Here is a 13,816-nt window from a genome sequence, read left to right as displayed (position 1 = left end):
TAAGATACCCAAATACACTTTGCCGCCGTGCTTGCCGGTGGTGATGCAACAGGCTGGTCAAAGCTGAACCTGCATTACTGGGGCTGGCAGGGACTGCTTAGGGCAGTAGCACGTGACCTTTCCTGCATCATGGACACTTTAGAAAACCTCTTCCCCACGAAGCTGTATGTGTACACACCCTTTCACAATTGGGGTGGGAGAGATGGACTGCAGGTTCATGATTAGAACCCCTTGCCTTAGAAATCACTAGTCCCAAACCTCTTACAAACAAGTAAACTGAGGCCCAGAGAGGTTGAGTCATTTGGACTCGGCCCATGAGTAGTGTTTTTTGTTTCTTCCGCACCCTCAATGCCCTCTTTGATTCTTTTCATTATGTGTTCAAAGCTGAGAGACACCCCACCCATCTGGCCAGAAACTCCGAGGCTTGGTCCCCAGGGTCTGAGCCTAGGCTTGTTGCTTGTCTCTGTGGTTTCCTCAACCATCACGCCAGGTACACTGCATACGTCAGTGAGAGGCAGCACACGGGAGTCACCAACCCCGCCCTCTGCCCCTCCCGTCCCAAGGGACTGACAAACCCAGTCCTGGTGCCTTTCCACTCAAACACTCAGTAACTTTATTTGCCTTTGGCTGGTTTCTCAGGCTGCAGGGGAGGGGAGGGGAAGGATGAGGGCGGGCAGCAGCCTGGCTTCATGCGCCCCCTGGTGGGCCTCAGAGGCAAGGCCCAGAATTGCAGCCAAACCCAAAGGACTTCCCAGTCTGGAGGCCAGTCAATCCAGTCTAGGGGAGGGCTGCAGTGTTCCTCAGGTCCGCACCCCGGACCCAGCTGCAGGAGACGGGGCACGATGGGAGGAGGCCCTGAACCTCTGGCTCTCATACTCGCCCGTGTTGGACGCCCGCATGTTCTGCCGAGCCTTCATCTGCTTCAAACGGTTCTTGTCCACTTCCCGCTTGGTGAGGATGAAGAGAAGGATACCACAGGGGAAGCCGATGGCCCTAGGGGTGGGGAGATGTGCACGGGATTCGGGGAGGGGCCACGCCTGAGCCAGAAGAGCTGCGGGGACTCTCATTCCAACTGCATTGAGCTCATGAACACTGCAATACCTCTTGTGTCTATCAGCCTTCGCGCTGGCGGCTGGAGGGCCCCGTGAAATTCAGATCCTGCTGCTGCCCTGCTTAAAACTCCGTGACAGCTCTCCATCACTTCCCGGACAAGTCCAAACTCCTAGGCATGGCACAAAAGGCCCAGTGTGGTTGGGTCTCTGCCCACTTCTTCATTCCTTTCACCTGTAGCCTGACACCTTTCAACATGAGCCCTGCAATTCTGCTGCACAGCCTGTGCATGATTCTCCAGACGGCCCATCCTCTCCCTCTCCAAGTCTTGGCCAAAGTTCCCTCTGCCTAAACTGCTCCAATCTCTCTCCCAGACTCTCTCCCCTTCTTAATCTGAGTAACTGCCACTTAGGAGGCACCTTAGTGTGCGGAAAAGGGCATGGAGTCACAAGACCTGGTGAGAATCCCAGCTCTGAGCCTCAGTCCTCTCATCTGTGAAATGGGGATGTGATATTTATCAGAAAGACTAAAACATTACCCTGTAAAATCCCGGCACACCTAAGGTGCTGAAGAAAAAGGTTAATTTCCCCCTCCTTTACCTTTAATATTGATCACTAATATGTATTAAAGTCAGAGTTGGATCCAAATGATGATATACTGAACACCTTTTAGGTGAGACCTCAATTGGGTCTCACGCCAAGCTCCCAGGAGAGGATGACGCCAGGGACCCAAATTTAAATCCAATTAACTCCGCTTACTCCACAGAAAACCCACTGTCTCTCCAATTGCACACACTTTCCCACCTCCCCTGCCCCATTCCTCTGACAGTCCAGTCCTTGCACCCAGCAATTCTGTCCCCACAACCGTGGATTCAGTTCACCACCTGAAACTTAAGAGCAGTTTCTGGGTTTTGCCCTCCCCCGGCGCCACTCCCCATCGGTGGGCAAAGGGTTACTTTAAAACTCACCAGGCGAGTCCCACTGCTTTCATGGGGTTCTTGCCCCTCTTTCTGGGAATGTATTCCAGTTCAGGAGACAGGGGCTCAGGCTCCTCCTTGCACTCCGGGGAGCTGTGGCTTTGCAGTGCCCGAGTTCTGTTGTGAGAAGCTTTGTTAGCTGTGGCTCCAGAGAGAATCCCTGTGGATGGAGACAACGAAGGTCAGGAAGGCAATGAGAAGAAAGCCTGGGGAGGAGTGGTTGAGATCTGAGGCAGGGAAGTGACTGCAGTGTGGTGTAACAAGTGCCAGGGAGATTTCAAAGGGAAACGTTTGGAAAATCGCCATCGAGGTGACACTTTGGGAAGCCACTTCTACGTCATTGAGGGCTCACAACCCCGGTGCCAGGAGAGCAAGCCTCGCTGTTCTTTATCCCCTCGGAAGACAGGATGGGAAGGGCTGCAGTGGGACTCACAGGCGACGTATGAAGGAAATCCGAGAAAACGTTTTCAAACGCAGAATGCTAGCACGGGAAGGGCGCTTAAAGGTGGTCTACTCCGTCCCCTCGTTTTATAGCAAAGGACACTGAAGCCCGGACAGACGAACTGCTTCTCCCAAGGTCAAACTGCTGATTACCCGGGGCTAGGACCCAAGCCTCCAAACGCTCAGGGCTCTTGCCTCTGCACTGCGGTGAGTGTGAAAACACCTGGAGCGCGGGCGTCTGAAGGGCTTCCCTGCGGCTCCCTCTCGCAGCAGGACCCCAGAGGTGCTGTGGAACCCGAAGGCAGACGGATGGACTGGGTGACCTCTAGAGACCACCTTTTAGCCCCCAGATTCTTTAAGATCCTGGAGAGAGGTGCGAGCGGGAATCGACAGCCCTAACCTCCCGCTATCGCCGGGCGGGATGTGAAAAAAAGGGATCCCCTGAAGTACTGCCCTCCCCCGGGGCCCCTGTCCTTACCCCGGAGGACGCGGGCATTTCTCGCCCCCCGGCCCTTCAGCGCCGTAGCAGCTACCACCGCCGCCATGTTCAGATCCCACCCCCCCTTCACCGCGCTCCCCGTCGGGAATTGTAGTTTGCGTAAGGGGCCTCCCCCGCTCCTTCCGTCCCGCCTACAGACCAGAAACTACATCTTCCAGAAGCCCGCGGAGAGAACCGGCGAGAACTACTCTTCCCAGGAGATCCGGAGGCGCGCACGCTCGCTTGTTGCCCTCCTGTCGGGGGCGGAGTCAGGTCGGGCGGAGTTTGGGTTCTTCCCGCCACGCCTCGTCCCTGTCTCTCAACTCTGCCCTATGATTGGTGGTTAACCTAGCCAACCCTTTTCCCTACTGGCCGGGCGGCCGTCGCTCTTCTCGCTGGGGGCGTCGCCTACGCCTACTTCCTTCCCGGGAGGAGGGGCTCGAGTTCCGCGTCGTCGCGCAGAGCCGACTCTGGGAGGCGTTTGGGCCCAGAGAAGTGGATCGGCCGCTTGCGCCGCATGGAGTCCGAATCGGAAAGCGGGGCTGCCGCTGACACCCCCCCACTGGAGACCCTGAGCTTCCACGGTGATGAAGAGATTATCGAGGTGGTAGAGCTGGATCCCGGTCCGCCGGACCCGGGTGAGCACGGCTGGTCCTCAGGCCGCGGGACGGGAGGCGTCCGCCCTGGCCTCTGAGCCCCGCTTCTGCCGCCCCCTGCACCCCCCGCCGGCCGTGCCCGCCGCCCCCCTGCGCCCTGCCGCGTCCCCCACGCCCACACCGAGTTCTCCGGCCTGGCGCCTCCGTGGGCCCTTCCCCTCGCACGCCCCCTTCCCGCCGTCCCCTCGGCCCCTCGTCGCACGCCGGTGGCCGGCCCGGCCCCTCGGGCCCGTCCTGTGCCCGCTCCGTCCGGTTTGCCTGACCTCTGCCCTGTCGCCACTCGGCCCGGCCCGGCGCCAGGCCGCCCCCACCTCCCTCCGTGCGTCTCCCCGCCTGCTGAGCCCCATCGTTTGTCCCTGTCCCCAAAGCAGACGATCTGGCCCAAGAGATGGAAGACGTGGATTTTGAGGAGGAGGAGGAGGAGGAGGAGGGCCACGAGGAGGGCTGGGTTCTGGGACCCCAGGAAGGCGTGGTCGGCAGCATGGAGGGCCCCGACGACAGTGAGGTCACCTGCGCCTTGCACTCAGGTGGGCCTGGGGGGGAGCCACGGCCCACGCAGGTCCGCGGGCATCTGAGCCTCGCGCGGCCGCCGGGCACGCGGCGCTCGGAGGGACCCGGCGATGGGGCGACGCCGGCCCCGCCCTGGAGGAGCCCCGGGTGGGGGCGGCGCGGCTCCCCACGGCCGCTCGGGAACGTGGCTTCCCGTCCTAGCACTGCCGCTTACCAGTCTGTGGGTTTTGTCAACCTCTCGGGATCTCGGTTTTCTCGTGTTAATTAAAGTTTATCGGGGTGACAGTGGGCGTTAGTTTTCTTTTGAAACGTTACCTTCGTGCCCGTGAGATGGTGCCGGACGCGTGTGAGCGTGTTTGCTGTAAGCCTCGAAAGTGAGCTCTTCGTTATCATCTTCAGAAGTCAGCTGGGTACAACCTGTACCGTCCGTACCCAGCTCCCCTCCCTGTTTGTACCCAGCCTGGTGGCACCCGGGCTGAGAGCAGGGGCGCTGCACGTGCACCCTCCTCCTGTCCACGGCACTAGTGCGGGCTGGGAGGGGGCAGCACTGGGGGCGTCGGCCCCGGAGAAGGACTTGGAGTGACTTCTGCAACGACCCGATGCTTGGAACTTAGAAGAACTTGAATGCACCCTTCTTTCCCAGGAGGAAAGACATGTTGCTTTGGGTGGAAGCGGGGGGCCTTCCTGCAGGTCCCAAAGGACTGAACCCTAGGTGGGAGCCCCATCTCCTTACTCATGGCATATCTCTTGGGACAGCGTCTGTGTTCTGTGTGAGCCTGGACCCCAAGACCAACACCTTGGCAGTGACGGGCGGTGAAGATGACAAAGCCTTTGTGTGGAGGCTCAGCGATGGGGAGCTGCTCTTTGAGTGCGCAGGTGAGGGGGCCCAGGTGAGGTCGTGTCCCTTTGGAGGTCCTAGGGGGCTGGCCTGCAGCCGGGGTGCATGCAACAGCATGTATCGGTCCCCGTGTTGCCAGCTCTGTGCTGGGCCTGAGGACCCCAAAACAGAACCGCGTCGTCTGTCGTGGACATAGGGGAGTGAGGCACTAATTGGGAAGGGAGTGTGCGAAAGGCCTGAGGCGGCGACACAGGCCGGCGTTGGGGTGTTTGGGAAGAGGGAAGGATGGGGGTATTCCAGGCAGAGGTGTGGAGGGGACAGAGGGGAAGACAGGCCACAGCCACGTGTGGTTGAGTTGGGGGGGGCAGCACTGTCTCCCCTGGGAAGGCCTGGTGTGTGAGTTCCTGCAGCGGCAGTGAGTTTGGTTACCTGTTCAGCTAGGGCCTGCCCTTTTTTCCCCAGCTGGTCCTTTTAGGGGCCAAATACCTGGGTCATGTGTCCCCCTCACTAGGGGCCCTGATGTTGTTTTTCTGCCCACTTTTCCTTGAAGGCCATAAGGACTCGGTGACTTGTGCTGGTTTCAGCCATGACTCTACCCTAGTGGCCACAGGGGACATGAGTGGCCTCTTGAAAGTGTGGCAGGTAGACACCAAGGAGGAGGTCTGGTCCTTTGAAGCAGGAGATCTGGAGGTGAGAGCATCAGAGTGGGATTCAATTCTGGAGGGGTCTTGGGTCCAGGGTCAGCGCTTGGGGGTCTAGTCCCATCTCTGTCAGACCAGCCACCTCTGAGCCAGTCACTCTCAAGGTGCAGCACCAGTATCTGTGCCTGTCACCTAGAGTGTCCCCACTGATTCAAAAGCAAGGGAAGCTTGGTGGGGCTCATGAGGCAGGTTCCTAGGTGAGATGGGGTGACGGGCCTCCCTGCTGACGCTTCCTCTCTGTCCAGTGGATGGAGTGGCACCCTCGGGCACCTGTCTTACTTGCGGGCACCGCTGATGGCAACACCTGGATGTGGAAGGTCCCCAATGGTGACTGCAAGACCTTCCAGGGCCCCAGCTGCCCAGCTACCTGTGGCCGAGTCCTCCCTGATGGTGAGAGGAGCTCCTGTGAGCATCCTTGAGTGCTTTCCCGAGTGCAGAGGTTGGACGCGGCGTGCCATGTCTCTTAGGCTCCCTCCAGGGCCACAGCTGGAAATCTCCGAGCCTGCTCTCAGCACTGACTTCCTAGGTCCCCGAGCAGACAGCTCCCCCTTTCCCACCCTGAAGTGGTCTCCTCGGCTGGTCCTTGGGGCAGTGTCCCCTCACTTCCTTGCCCTCTCCATTCCTTCGCTGGGTGTGTCTGAGTGTGCTGTCTGTCCTCGCTTCATCTGTGCTTCTGGCCCTTTAGGGAAGAGAGCTGTGGTTGGCTATGAAGACGGCACCATCAGGATTTGGGACCTGAAGCAGGGAAACCCTATCCATGTACTAAAAGGTAACAAAGGGGGCGAGTGTTACCCTGGGCCTTTGTAAGGAAGGGGCTGAGATCTGGGGCAGGATGAAGTGTCACTTATCCCCTTGCTCCATCCTAGGGACTGAGGGTCACCAGGGCCCTCTGACCTGTGTTGCCACCAACCAGGATGGCAGCCTGGTCCTAACTGGCTCCGTGGATTGCCAGGCCAAGTTGGTCAGTGCCACTACCGGCAAGGTGAGACCTGGAGCTGAGCTGTGGAGCCCTCTGCTTTCTGCCTCCTCTCCTTCCCGTCTCTTCTTTCTTCACGCGACCTCCCTGCCCCACTGCCTTCTTTCTGTATTAGAGGACCAAGTTTCCAGGCCCTTCTCTGACCCTTTCCTCTGGCTCCCAGGTGGTGGGTGTCTTCAGGCCTGAGACTGTGGCCTCCCAGCCCAGCCTGGGAGAAGGGGAGGAGAGCGAGTCCAACTCAGTGGAGTCCTTGGGCTTCTGCAGCGTGTGAGTGTGAGCCAGGGCCTCAGCCTGGAGACAGGGGTGAAGGGGCCTTGGGGGAGCAGGAAGGAGTGAGGGCATGTGAGCCCAGGTCCCTCCGTGATCTTTGTGGTGCTCTTTTCTACCCAGGATGCCTCTGGCAGCTGTTGGCTACCTGGATGGGACCTTGGCCATCTATGACCTGTCTACGCAGACCCTCAGGCACCAGTGTCAGCACCAGGTACAGGCAGCCTCAAGCCACGGCCATGGCCGTGCGGAAGCCCCGACCTCTAGGAGCATCTGCCCTAGGCCTGGCTTCTGCTTGGTCCTTCTCGATGGCCGTCCTCCCCTCCCCTCCCCTCCCCTCCCCTCCTTCCCTCCATGAGAGCTGGGAGCAGATGCCTCCGCTCTCCTGCCCCTGACCCCCACTCTGCCTCTGTTGCGTCCTGGTGCAGTCGGGCATTGTGCAGCTGCTGTGGGAGGCAGGCACCGCCGTGGTTTACACGTGCAGCCTGGATGGCATCGTGCGCCTCTGGGACGCTCGGACCGGCCGCCTGCTGACTGACTACAGGGGTCACACGGCCGAGATCTTGGACTTCGCCCTCAGCAAGTAAGTGAAGTGGGCAAGGGCTGGGGTCTCTGTATTTAGAAGGTGGGAATAGCACGTGGGGGACACGGGGACCTGGGGGTATGGGATGGCATTCCCGAGGGAAGCTGGGACCCACGGCTTGGTCGCGGCCCGTGAGGCAGGGGTGCTGGGAAGCCTGAGCGAGTGGTGGCTTCCGGTTCACAGTGGCCTACCCTGGTCTCCCTGGTCAGTCCTGGGGCTGAGGGGCTGGAAGGACTTCCCTCAAGCTGTGGCTCTCCTCGCAGCCCCTCGCTGGTTGCTGGCTTCAAGTGTGTTTACTGGCGTTTACTGGACGTGGGTGTGTCAGCTTAGCGCCAGGCACTAGGGGTCGTGCTGCGGAGGCCCCTGGGGGGCCCCCGGTGGGCCCCCGGTGGTGGGCTTTGACCATTTCCTTTGAGCCCTGCTTTCTGTCCACAGAGACGCCTCCCTGGTGGTGACCACATCAGGAGATCACAAAGCAAAAGTATTTTGTGTCCAGAGACCTGACCGCTAGTGGCTGCAGCCTCTACTTTGCGTCTGGTGTTGGGATGAAGGGCGACCCCTCCCTAGCAGAGGCAGGAGGGTACAAGAGGAGGGGAGGGGCCTCAGGCTACTTCACAACCCCTTCACACTGACTTGCCCCCTCTGTCCCTTTCTTCTCTTAAGAGACCCACCCCCGGGCCCCTCCCCTCACCCAGCCCTGGCCAGTCCCTCAGGGGGGTTCAGACCTCTCTCTCTCTCACTTTCCTCTGCTGGTGTGAGTCATGGGGTGCATATTTGTATGTGGGGAGTAGGTCTTTGAAGTGCCCGTTCTTTCCCTTCCCAAGTCTCTGGGGGTGGAAAGGAGGAAGAGAGATTAGTTACAGATTTTAAAAATGTAAATAAAATATACTTCCCAGAGACAGTGTGTGTGTGGATTTTGTGGTGGCGGGACCTGAGGAGGAAAGGGGCATGTGAGGGTGAGCCCCCCCCAACCCCCATCTGCTGGATTTCCAGCTCTCAGCTCACCCTCTCCGCGGGTGGTACGTCCTCACCCGCAATGGCTGGCGTGTCCAGAGTTGGAAACTCCCTTGATACCCATCTGGCTTGAGGTTCTTTCCACAGCTGTTCACCTGTGTCTGCCTTTCTGTGATATGGAATGAGATACCAATAACCTGGCCCCAAAGAGCTTTATTCGGCCAGGCTGGGGTAAGACAGGCAGGGGCTTGGACACAGAGGTGCGTGGACCAGTGGAGACGGCTCGTTGGCCATGGCACGGACGCTCCTCGCAGGAGTGCGCAGAGGCCCTGCCTCTAGTTCAAGTCCAGGTCCGCGCTGCTTTGGCTGCTGGTGCAGTAGGCGGTGCTGGGGCCAGGGCCGGCCCCGGGGGCCCTTCCCCGCAGTGCGTGGAGCCACCGGCGCGCAGCTGCCCTCCAGGGAGCCGTGTAGCGCTGATCACCCAGCCCCATGGCCACAGGCACGGCCGCGGCACTGGCACTGCCCAGTGAGATGAGGGCCAACAGAGTTCCAGCCCCCAGGGGCGGGCGCTGCTCGTAGGCCAGGACCGAGAGGAGCAGCGTGGCCACGTAGGGCCCCCAGCACAGCCCAAAGAGCAGCGTGGCTCCGGCCTGTGCCCGCGCTTGCCTCCAGGTGAGGGTCCGGGCCAGAGCCGAGGGCGCCCCTCGGCACACTGCCCGCTCCAGCCGGCGGATGTCCTGCAGCTGGCGGTGGGCCGTGACCAACACGCGGGCGGAGAGAAGGGCGGCAGCACCCACGGCAGGCAGCAGCAGCCCGTAGACTTCGAGGTAGAGGTAGGGGGCTGGGAAGACAGCCTGGGAGCTGCAGTTGGCACCAGGGGCCCAGTGGTTCCACCCCAGGGCGGGCAGGCTGGCAAAGAGCAGGGGGCCGGCCCAGGTGAGGAGCAGGGCCAGCCGAGTGCTCCCACGGGCGCGGAGGGGCCGCAGCACCGCCATGTAGCGCTCCGCGTGCACCAGCAACAGGTTGGCGAGCAGGGAGAGGAAGGAGAAGTTGGGAGCCAAGTAGAGGAAGAGACAGGACCAGTAACCTCGGTGGCTCTGGCTCCAGAGGCCTGGCAGCGCAGGCAGGGCCAGCCCGGTGAGCAGCCCGGCCAGCAGCAGGCTCAGGAAGAAGCAGCCAGCAGGCGGGCTGCGCAGGTGGCGGTCCCCGGCGATGCCCAGGGCCAGGAGCAGGTTGGCCATGACGATGAGGCTTGCCAGGACCAGGGAGAGCCCTAAGGCCCCCACGGGAACGGCACTGGGCACATCCCTGGTGCTGTTGGATGTCATCTTGGGCCTGGGCACAGGGGAGGCCTGAAGCAACGGCCGGCATGACTGGACGCAAGACGGGGAGACCAGTTAGGGTGGGGCTGCACATTAATCCAGAGGCTGCAGACCGAAGTCCTGTAGGCCATATCCTGGCTGCCGATATACAACGGTTTTTCAATGAATAGCAATTAATGTTTTTTTTAAAAGTATCTATTTTTGGCTTAAGAAATCAGGTGGGCCACATGTACGTCCTGCATGGCAGCAACCCGCTGCAGCAGAGCCGTGGCTGCCTTCGGACAGGTCCCCACCAGGCCACTTTGCCCATTTTTGTTATCTGCCTGGTCCCCTCTGGGCAGCTGTGTTTATACGTTTGTTTAGACTAAAAGGCGGATCCACGCAGCCGCAGAACATCTTGTCCGTCCCTGTTTCCACCTGGTGAGGCCTCCACAGCTGAGAGCCTCCTGTGGGCCCGGGCTGGGACCAGGTGCTAGGAGTGGGTGCTAAGAGGGAGAGGGGTCCCTGTCTTCAGATGCTCACAGCTTGGTTGGCACCAGAGCATTGAGGATTGGGGGTGTGGGCAGGAGTGAGGAAGAAGAGGGGTTCGCTGAGCACTCACGTGAGTGAGGAGGACAGGGCCAATGGCAGCAAGCGGGGTGCCCTGTCCCTTGGACCCCCTCCCCCCATCGCCCTTGTGGCCGGTTGGTTACTGCTCAATAAGCAGCCTCCGGTAGGACTTCCAGCCCATAAACTTGACTCACCCGCATCACACTAGCAACAGGGCCCTTCGGGGACCTGGGGGAGGGCGAGGAGTTGCTGGGAGGGGGAGGGGAAGGATGGGCTGTGCATGTGGAGATGCCATCGGCAAGGAAGATGCCCCCCCACTACCTGCTGCCCAGGCTGACGCTGACCCCAGAGGAGAGGGAAGAGGAGCTGCTGGACAGGGCCGGGCCTCTCTGTGCTCTGACCTGTCCCTGTCCTTTCCTTCCCTTCACTCCCTGTCCCCAGTCCTCCAGCGCTCTGGCCCCACTGCCACATCAGGGAACCAGGAGTGGTCCTGGGCCCTGCCGTAACTCCTGCTTCTGTCAACAGGGGAGCAGCTTCTGTTGCTAGGATTAAAGTCAATAAAGGGAAGATTTCTACCTGCCCCCTCTCCCAGGTGGGAGGATCGGAGGGCCGACAGCCACTGTGAGCTCAGGAGAAGCTGCCCCTTCTATTCAGTTCTCCCCAGGCTGCCCAAGCGGGACCTCCCAGCTGCTGCACTCCCTCCCCCTCTCCTGGTTCTTCCTCAATCTCCCCTAGTGCCCTCCACTCAGGACATCTTTCCTTCTCAGCAGCCCTCCGGTTTCTGTTCCCTTTCGTCCAAAGATATCGGGGTCCATTACTTCCAACCTGGCCTCTGGATCCTGGGCTGGAGCCCCAATCCTCCCCTGGAGCAGAGCCACCCCACTGCGACCAGAGCAGCAAGAAGGGCAGGGTCAGCCCCCAGGGACAAGTTCCCAGGGGTATGTGGGCAGTGGGACCCACACACTACACACCCCTGGCTCTGGTGGCTCTGGTGGCTTGGGGCTAAGTGCTGTGGCTTCTTCCAGGTCTGGGGCAGAGGTCTCCAGGTACAGCCAAGGCGGGGGGGAGGAGGTTGGGGGGCGAAGCTACTCACATGGCTGCTGGAGAAAGACAGGTGTTGCTTGCCCAGCCTGAGTCTTCCTCTGAGCATCAAGAAGCCACTGCAGCCAGCCCTGCAGGATTTCTGGAGATATTCGACGTCCCGGGAGGGGGGAGCATGGTGCCTCCACTCCGGGAGCAAGCAGGGCCCTGGGTTCTGGGCAGCCCGGGCTCTGCCCAGACTTGGGTTGTGGAGGGATGGAGCTGAGGCTGGTGGGGCTCAGTCTGGCCCCGCCTCCGGGGGGTGGGACGTGGCACACCCTGCACTGGAGCAACCCGGAGGCCTTCCTTCCTCTCCTGCTGTACTAGTGTTCCTCCTTTCCAGCCACTGGCTAGAACTTGCCACTTAGGTGAAGAGCCTCTACTTCAGGCCTCCCAGCTTGGAGACCTCTCGCCTGCTATTTCCTAGCTTATCTGAGAAATGCATTCCAGTTAATGAATGATTTTGACTACCCTCTCCACTTCCTACCCCAGCAAATACATTTACATTTTATGAGCCTCATATATCTGAGTGGCCAGCCAGAAGACAGCACATCCAGCTCTGTAATTCTGCCAGTCTGTGAAAGAGGAGTGTGTGTGAGGGTGTCAGTGGTGGGGGTGTTTGGGGCCTGAGGAGCTTCACTGCCCCCCATCCTATTGCCTGATAGAAATTTCAGCTTATAAAGCCAAACTTGCCTTCCAGAATCGGGAGTCATTCCACACTTTTCTCAATTACTCTGAGTCAAATTCTGGGCTACAAGGTACAAATGGCTCTGGAGGTGTGATCTTGGACAAGCTACCTCTGGTCCTCAATTTTCCCACTTGTAACATGGAAACAAGGAAAATCACTCTCAAGGGTGTGGGGAATATCACGGTATAACATATGTAACTGCATATATCCCAGTGCCTGACACTTAATCGGGGGGAGGGGGTCTCAACAAATGACTCCTCCATGATGATGAAGAGACATGAGCCAGTTTGGGAATCAGAAAGCCTGGCTTTGGATCTCGAATCCTGGCTGGGATACTATTTTTTCAGCTGTGTGAATTTGGGCAAATAACTCAAGTCCTCTTGCCTTAGTTTCCTCATCGGTAAAACGGGGCTCACATTGTACTCACCTATTTTGAGACTAAATGAAATAATGTGTGACAAAGACTGAGCTCAGTGATTGGCACATACACAAAGTTAGCACAGTTATTCACATGAATAGGATTTCTGCCCTTCTCTGCATGGTCCTTCCTTCCAGCCACCTGTCCGCTCTTGAGAAAGAATTCCCTTGAGAAAGGCAGATAGAGAGCCTGTGAGAAGCAAGAGGGGAATGACACTTGCTCCACAGGGAAACTGAGGAAACTAGATACAGTCATGTGCCACTTAACTAGGGATGCCTTCTAAGACACGCATCGTTAGGCGATTTCTTTGTTGTGAGAAGATCATAGAATGTACTTATACTAACCTAGATGGTATAGCTACCCTAGGCTCTATGGTACAACCTAAAGCTCTGGAGGAAAAATAATTTTTCCTGTACCCTTCTGGGTTCTTGGCTGAGACATCCCTGTCATAATACAAATGAATAGAAAAACAAACAACAAAAGTTTGATAACATGTATACCTGGGAGAGACCCAGGAAAAGTGAGCAGAAACTCAGCAAAATGGCTGAAGTCATCACCTAAATACCATCTTCAGCCTAAGACAAAAGATGTTGGGGGTGGGGTGGGGGGAAAGCATAGCAAACAAGGGAAAGGTTGTTATGCAGATTTAAGTAGTGGTCTTCTGCATTAAGTTTCTAGAGATAAGGTCATCCCTGTCTTCCTGGTACAGTGAGGGAAACACCTTCACAAATGTACATGTATTTTATAAAGGGTAATAACTACTACTTGGTTTTCAGAGCTTCTTTAAAGTCTGCTGGTTTCTTAAAATTAACCAGCCTAAAATAATCCTTATGCCAGAGACATATTTTGGGGTGACAAATTCTGTTCCCTTACAGCTCCTAGGTTACCAAACCTGCACAGCATGTTACTGTACTGAATACTGCAGGCAATTGTAACACAAATGGTTATTTGTATAATGCATTGCACTACAAAATCACTAGGCAATAGGAATTTTCCAGCTCTACGATGATCTTATGGGACCACTGTCTATATATGCAGTCCTTCATTGACCAAAACGTCTTCATGCAGTGCCTAACTGTAGAGAGGAATGGCACTTTCAGGGCTAAGAAGCAAGAGGTGTGGTGCCCCCATTTCCATATAAAGAGTGGCTTTGGGGTGAGGGAGAAAAGCCAGTTACACTCCCTGAAGACCTGAAACGGGAGGGAACAGGATAAAACTGCAGCAAGAAAGCTGGGGGTGAGACATTAGGAAAGACTTCCTCGTTTGAGTACAAGTGGAGGGAGCAAGGGGACTTCTGGGCTCTCTGGGGGAGGCCTGAGCTGAAGGGCT

At 58.2% G+C, this 13,816-nt stretch overlaps 3 protein-coding genes across 5 annotated transcripts in view; 1 reads left to right on the top strand and 2 right to left on the bottom strand.

The window, feature by feature from the left end:
• The window catches only part of PNKD (PNKD metallo-beta-lactamase domain containing), a 58,487-nt gene extending 55,432 nt beyond the window's left edge, over nucleotides 1–3,055 (bottom strand). Inside the window, exons 1-3 of one of the 2 annotated variants that reach the window (XM_081050744.1) lie at nucleotides 2,946–3,055; nucleotides 2,018–2,186; nucleotides 586–993 (exon numbers count right to left, since the gene is read on the bottom strand). In XM_081050744.1, the coding sequence (XP_080906870.1) occupies nucleotides 801–993; nucleotides 2,018–2,186; nucleotides 2,946–3,012 (429 nt within the window). In that variant the 5' untranslated portion in view covers nucleotides 3,013–3,055 and the 3' untranslated portion in view covers nucleotides 586–800. Of the gene's footprint in view, nucleotides 1–585; nucleotides 994–2,017; nucleotides 2,187–2,945 lie in introns of those variants that run through there. The other variant, XM_081050742.1, reaches the window with a different exon arrangement.
• Nucleotides 3,056–3,137: 82 nt separating this feature from the next.
• Nucleotides 3,138–8,373, top strand: AAMP (angio associated migratory cell protein). 2 transcript variants are annotated; one of them, XM_081050741.1, is made up of 11 exons: nucleotides 3,138–3,583; nucleotides 3,973–4,128; nucleotides 4,868–4,987; nucleotides 5,500–5,639; nucleotides 5,896–6,040; nucleotides 6,336–6,419; nucleotides 6,517–6,632; nucleotides 6,790–6,893; nucleotides 7,017–7,107; nucleotides 7,322–7,476; nucleotides 7,912–8,373. In XM_081050741.1, the coding sequence occupies exons 1-11, from the start codon at nucleotides 3,463–3,465 to the stop codon at nucleotides 7,985–7,987; spliced, it is 1,308 nt and encodes a 435-aa protein (XP_080906867.1). In that variant the 5' UTR covers nucleotides 3,138–3,462; the 3' UTR covers nucleotides 7,988–8,373. The 2 variants fall into 2 exon arrangements, with proteins under 2 accessions (XP_080906867.1, XP_080906866.1); XM_081050740.1 differs by having other exon boundaries at nucleotides 3,390–3,583; nucleotides 3,970–4,128.
• Nucleotides 8,374–8,765: 392 nt separating this feature from the next.
• GPBAR1 (G protein-coupled bile acid receptor 1) lies at nucleotides 8,766–10,421 on the bottom strand (the record flags this gene model as incomplete). Its single annotated transcript, XM_081051732.1, has 2 exons — nucleotides 10,354–10,421; nucleotides 8,766–9,803 (listed from the first exon to the last, which is right to left on the bottom strand). The coding sequence occupies exon 2, from the start codon at nucleotides 9,756–9,758 to the stop codon at nucleotides 8,766–8,768; it is 993 nt and encodes a 330-aa protein (XP_080907858.1). The 5' UTR covers nucleotides 9,759–9,803; nucleotides 10,354–10,421.
• Between the last annotated feature and the right edge of the window lie 3,395 nt (nucleotides 10,422–13,816).

This window comes from Rhinolophus hipposideros (assembly GCF_964194185.1).
Source record: "Rhinolophus hipposideros genome assembly, chromosome: 6".
NCBI lineage: Eukaryota > Metazoa > Chordata > Mammalia > Chiroptera > Rhinolophidae > Rhinolophus > Rhinolophus hipposideros.
This window is presented reverse-complemented; position numbering and strand designations above follow the sequence as displayed.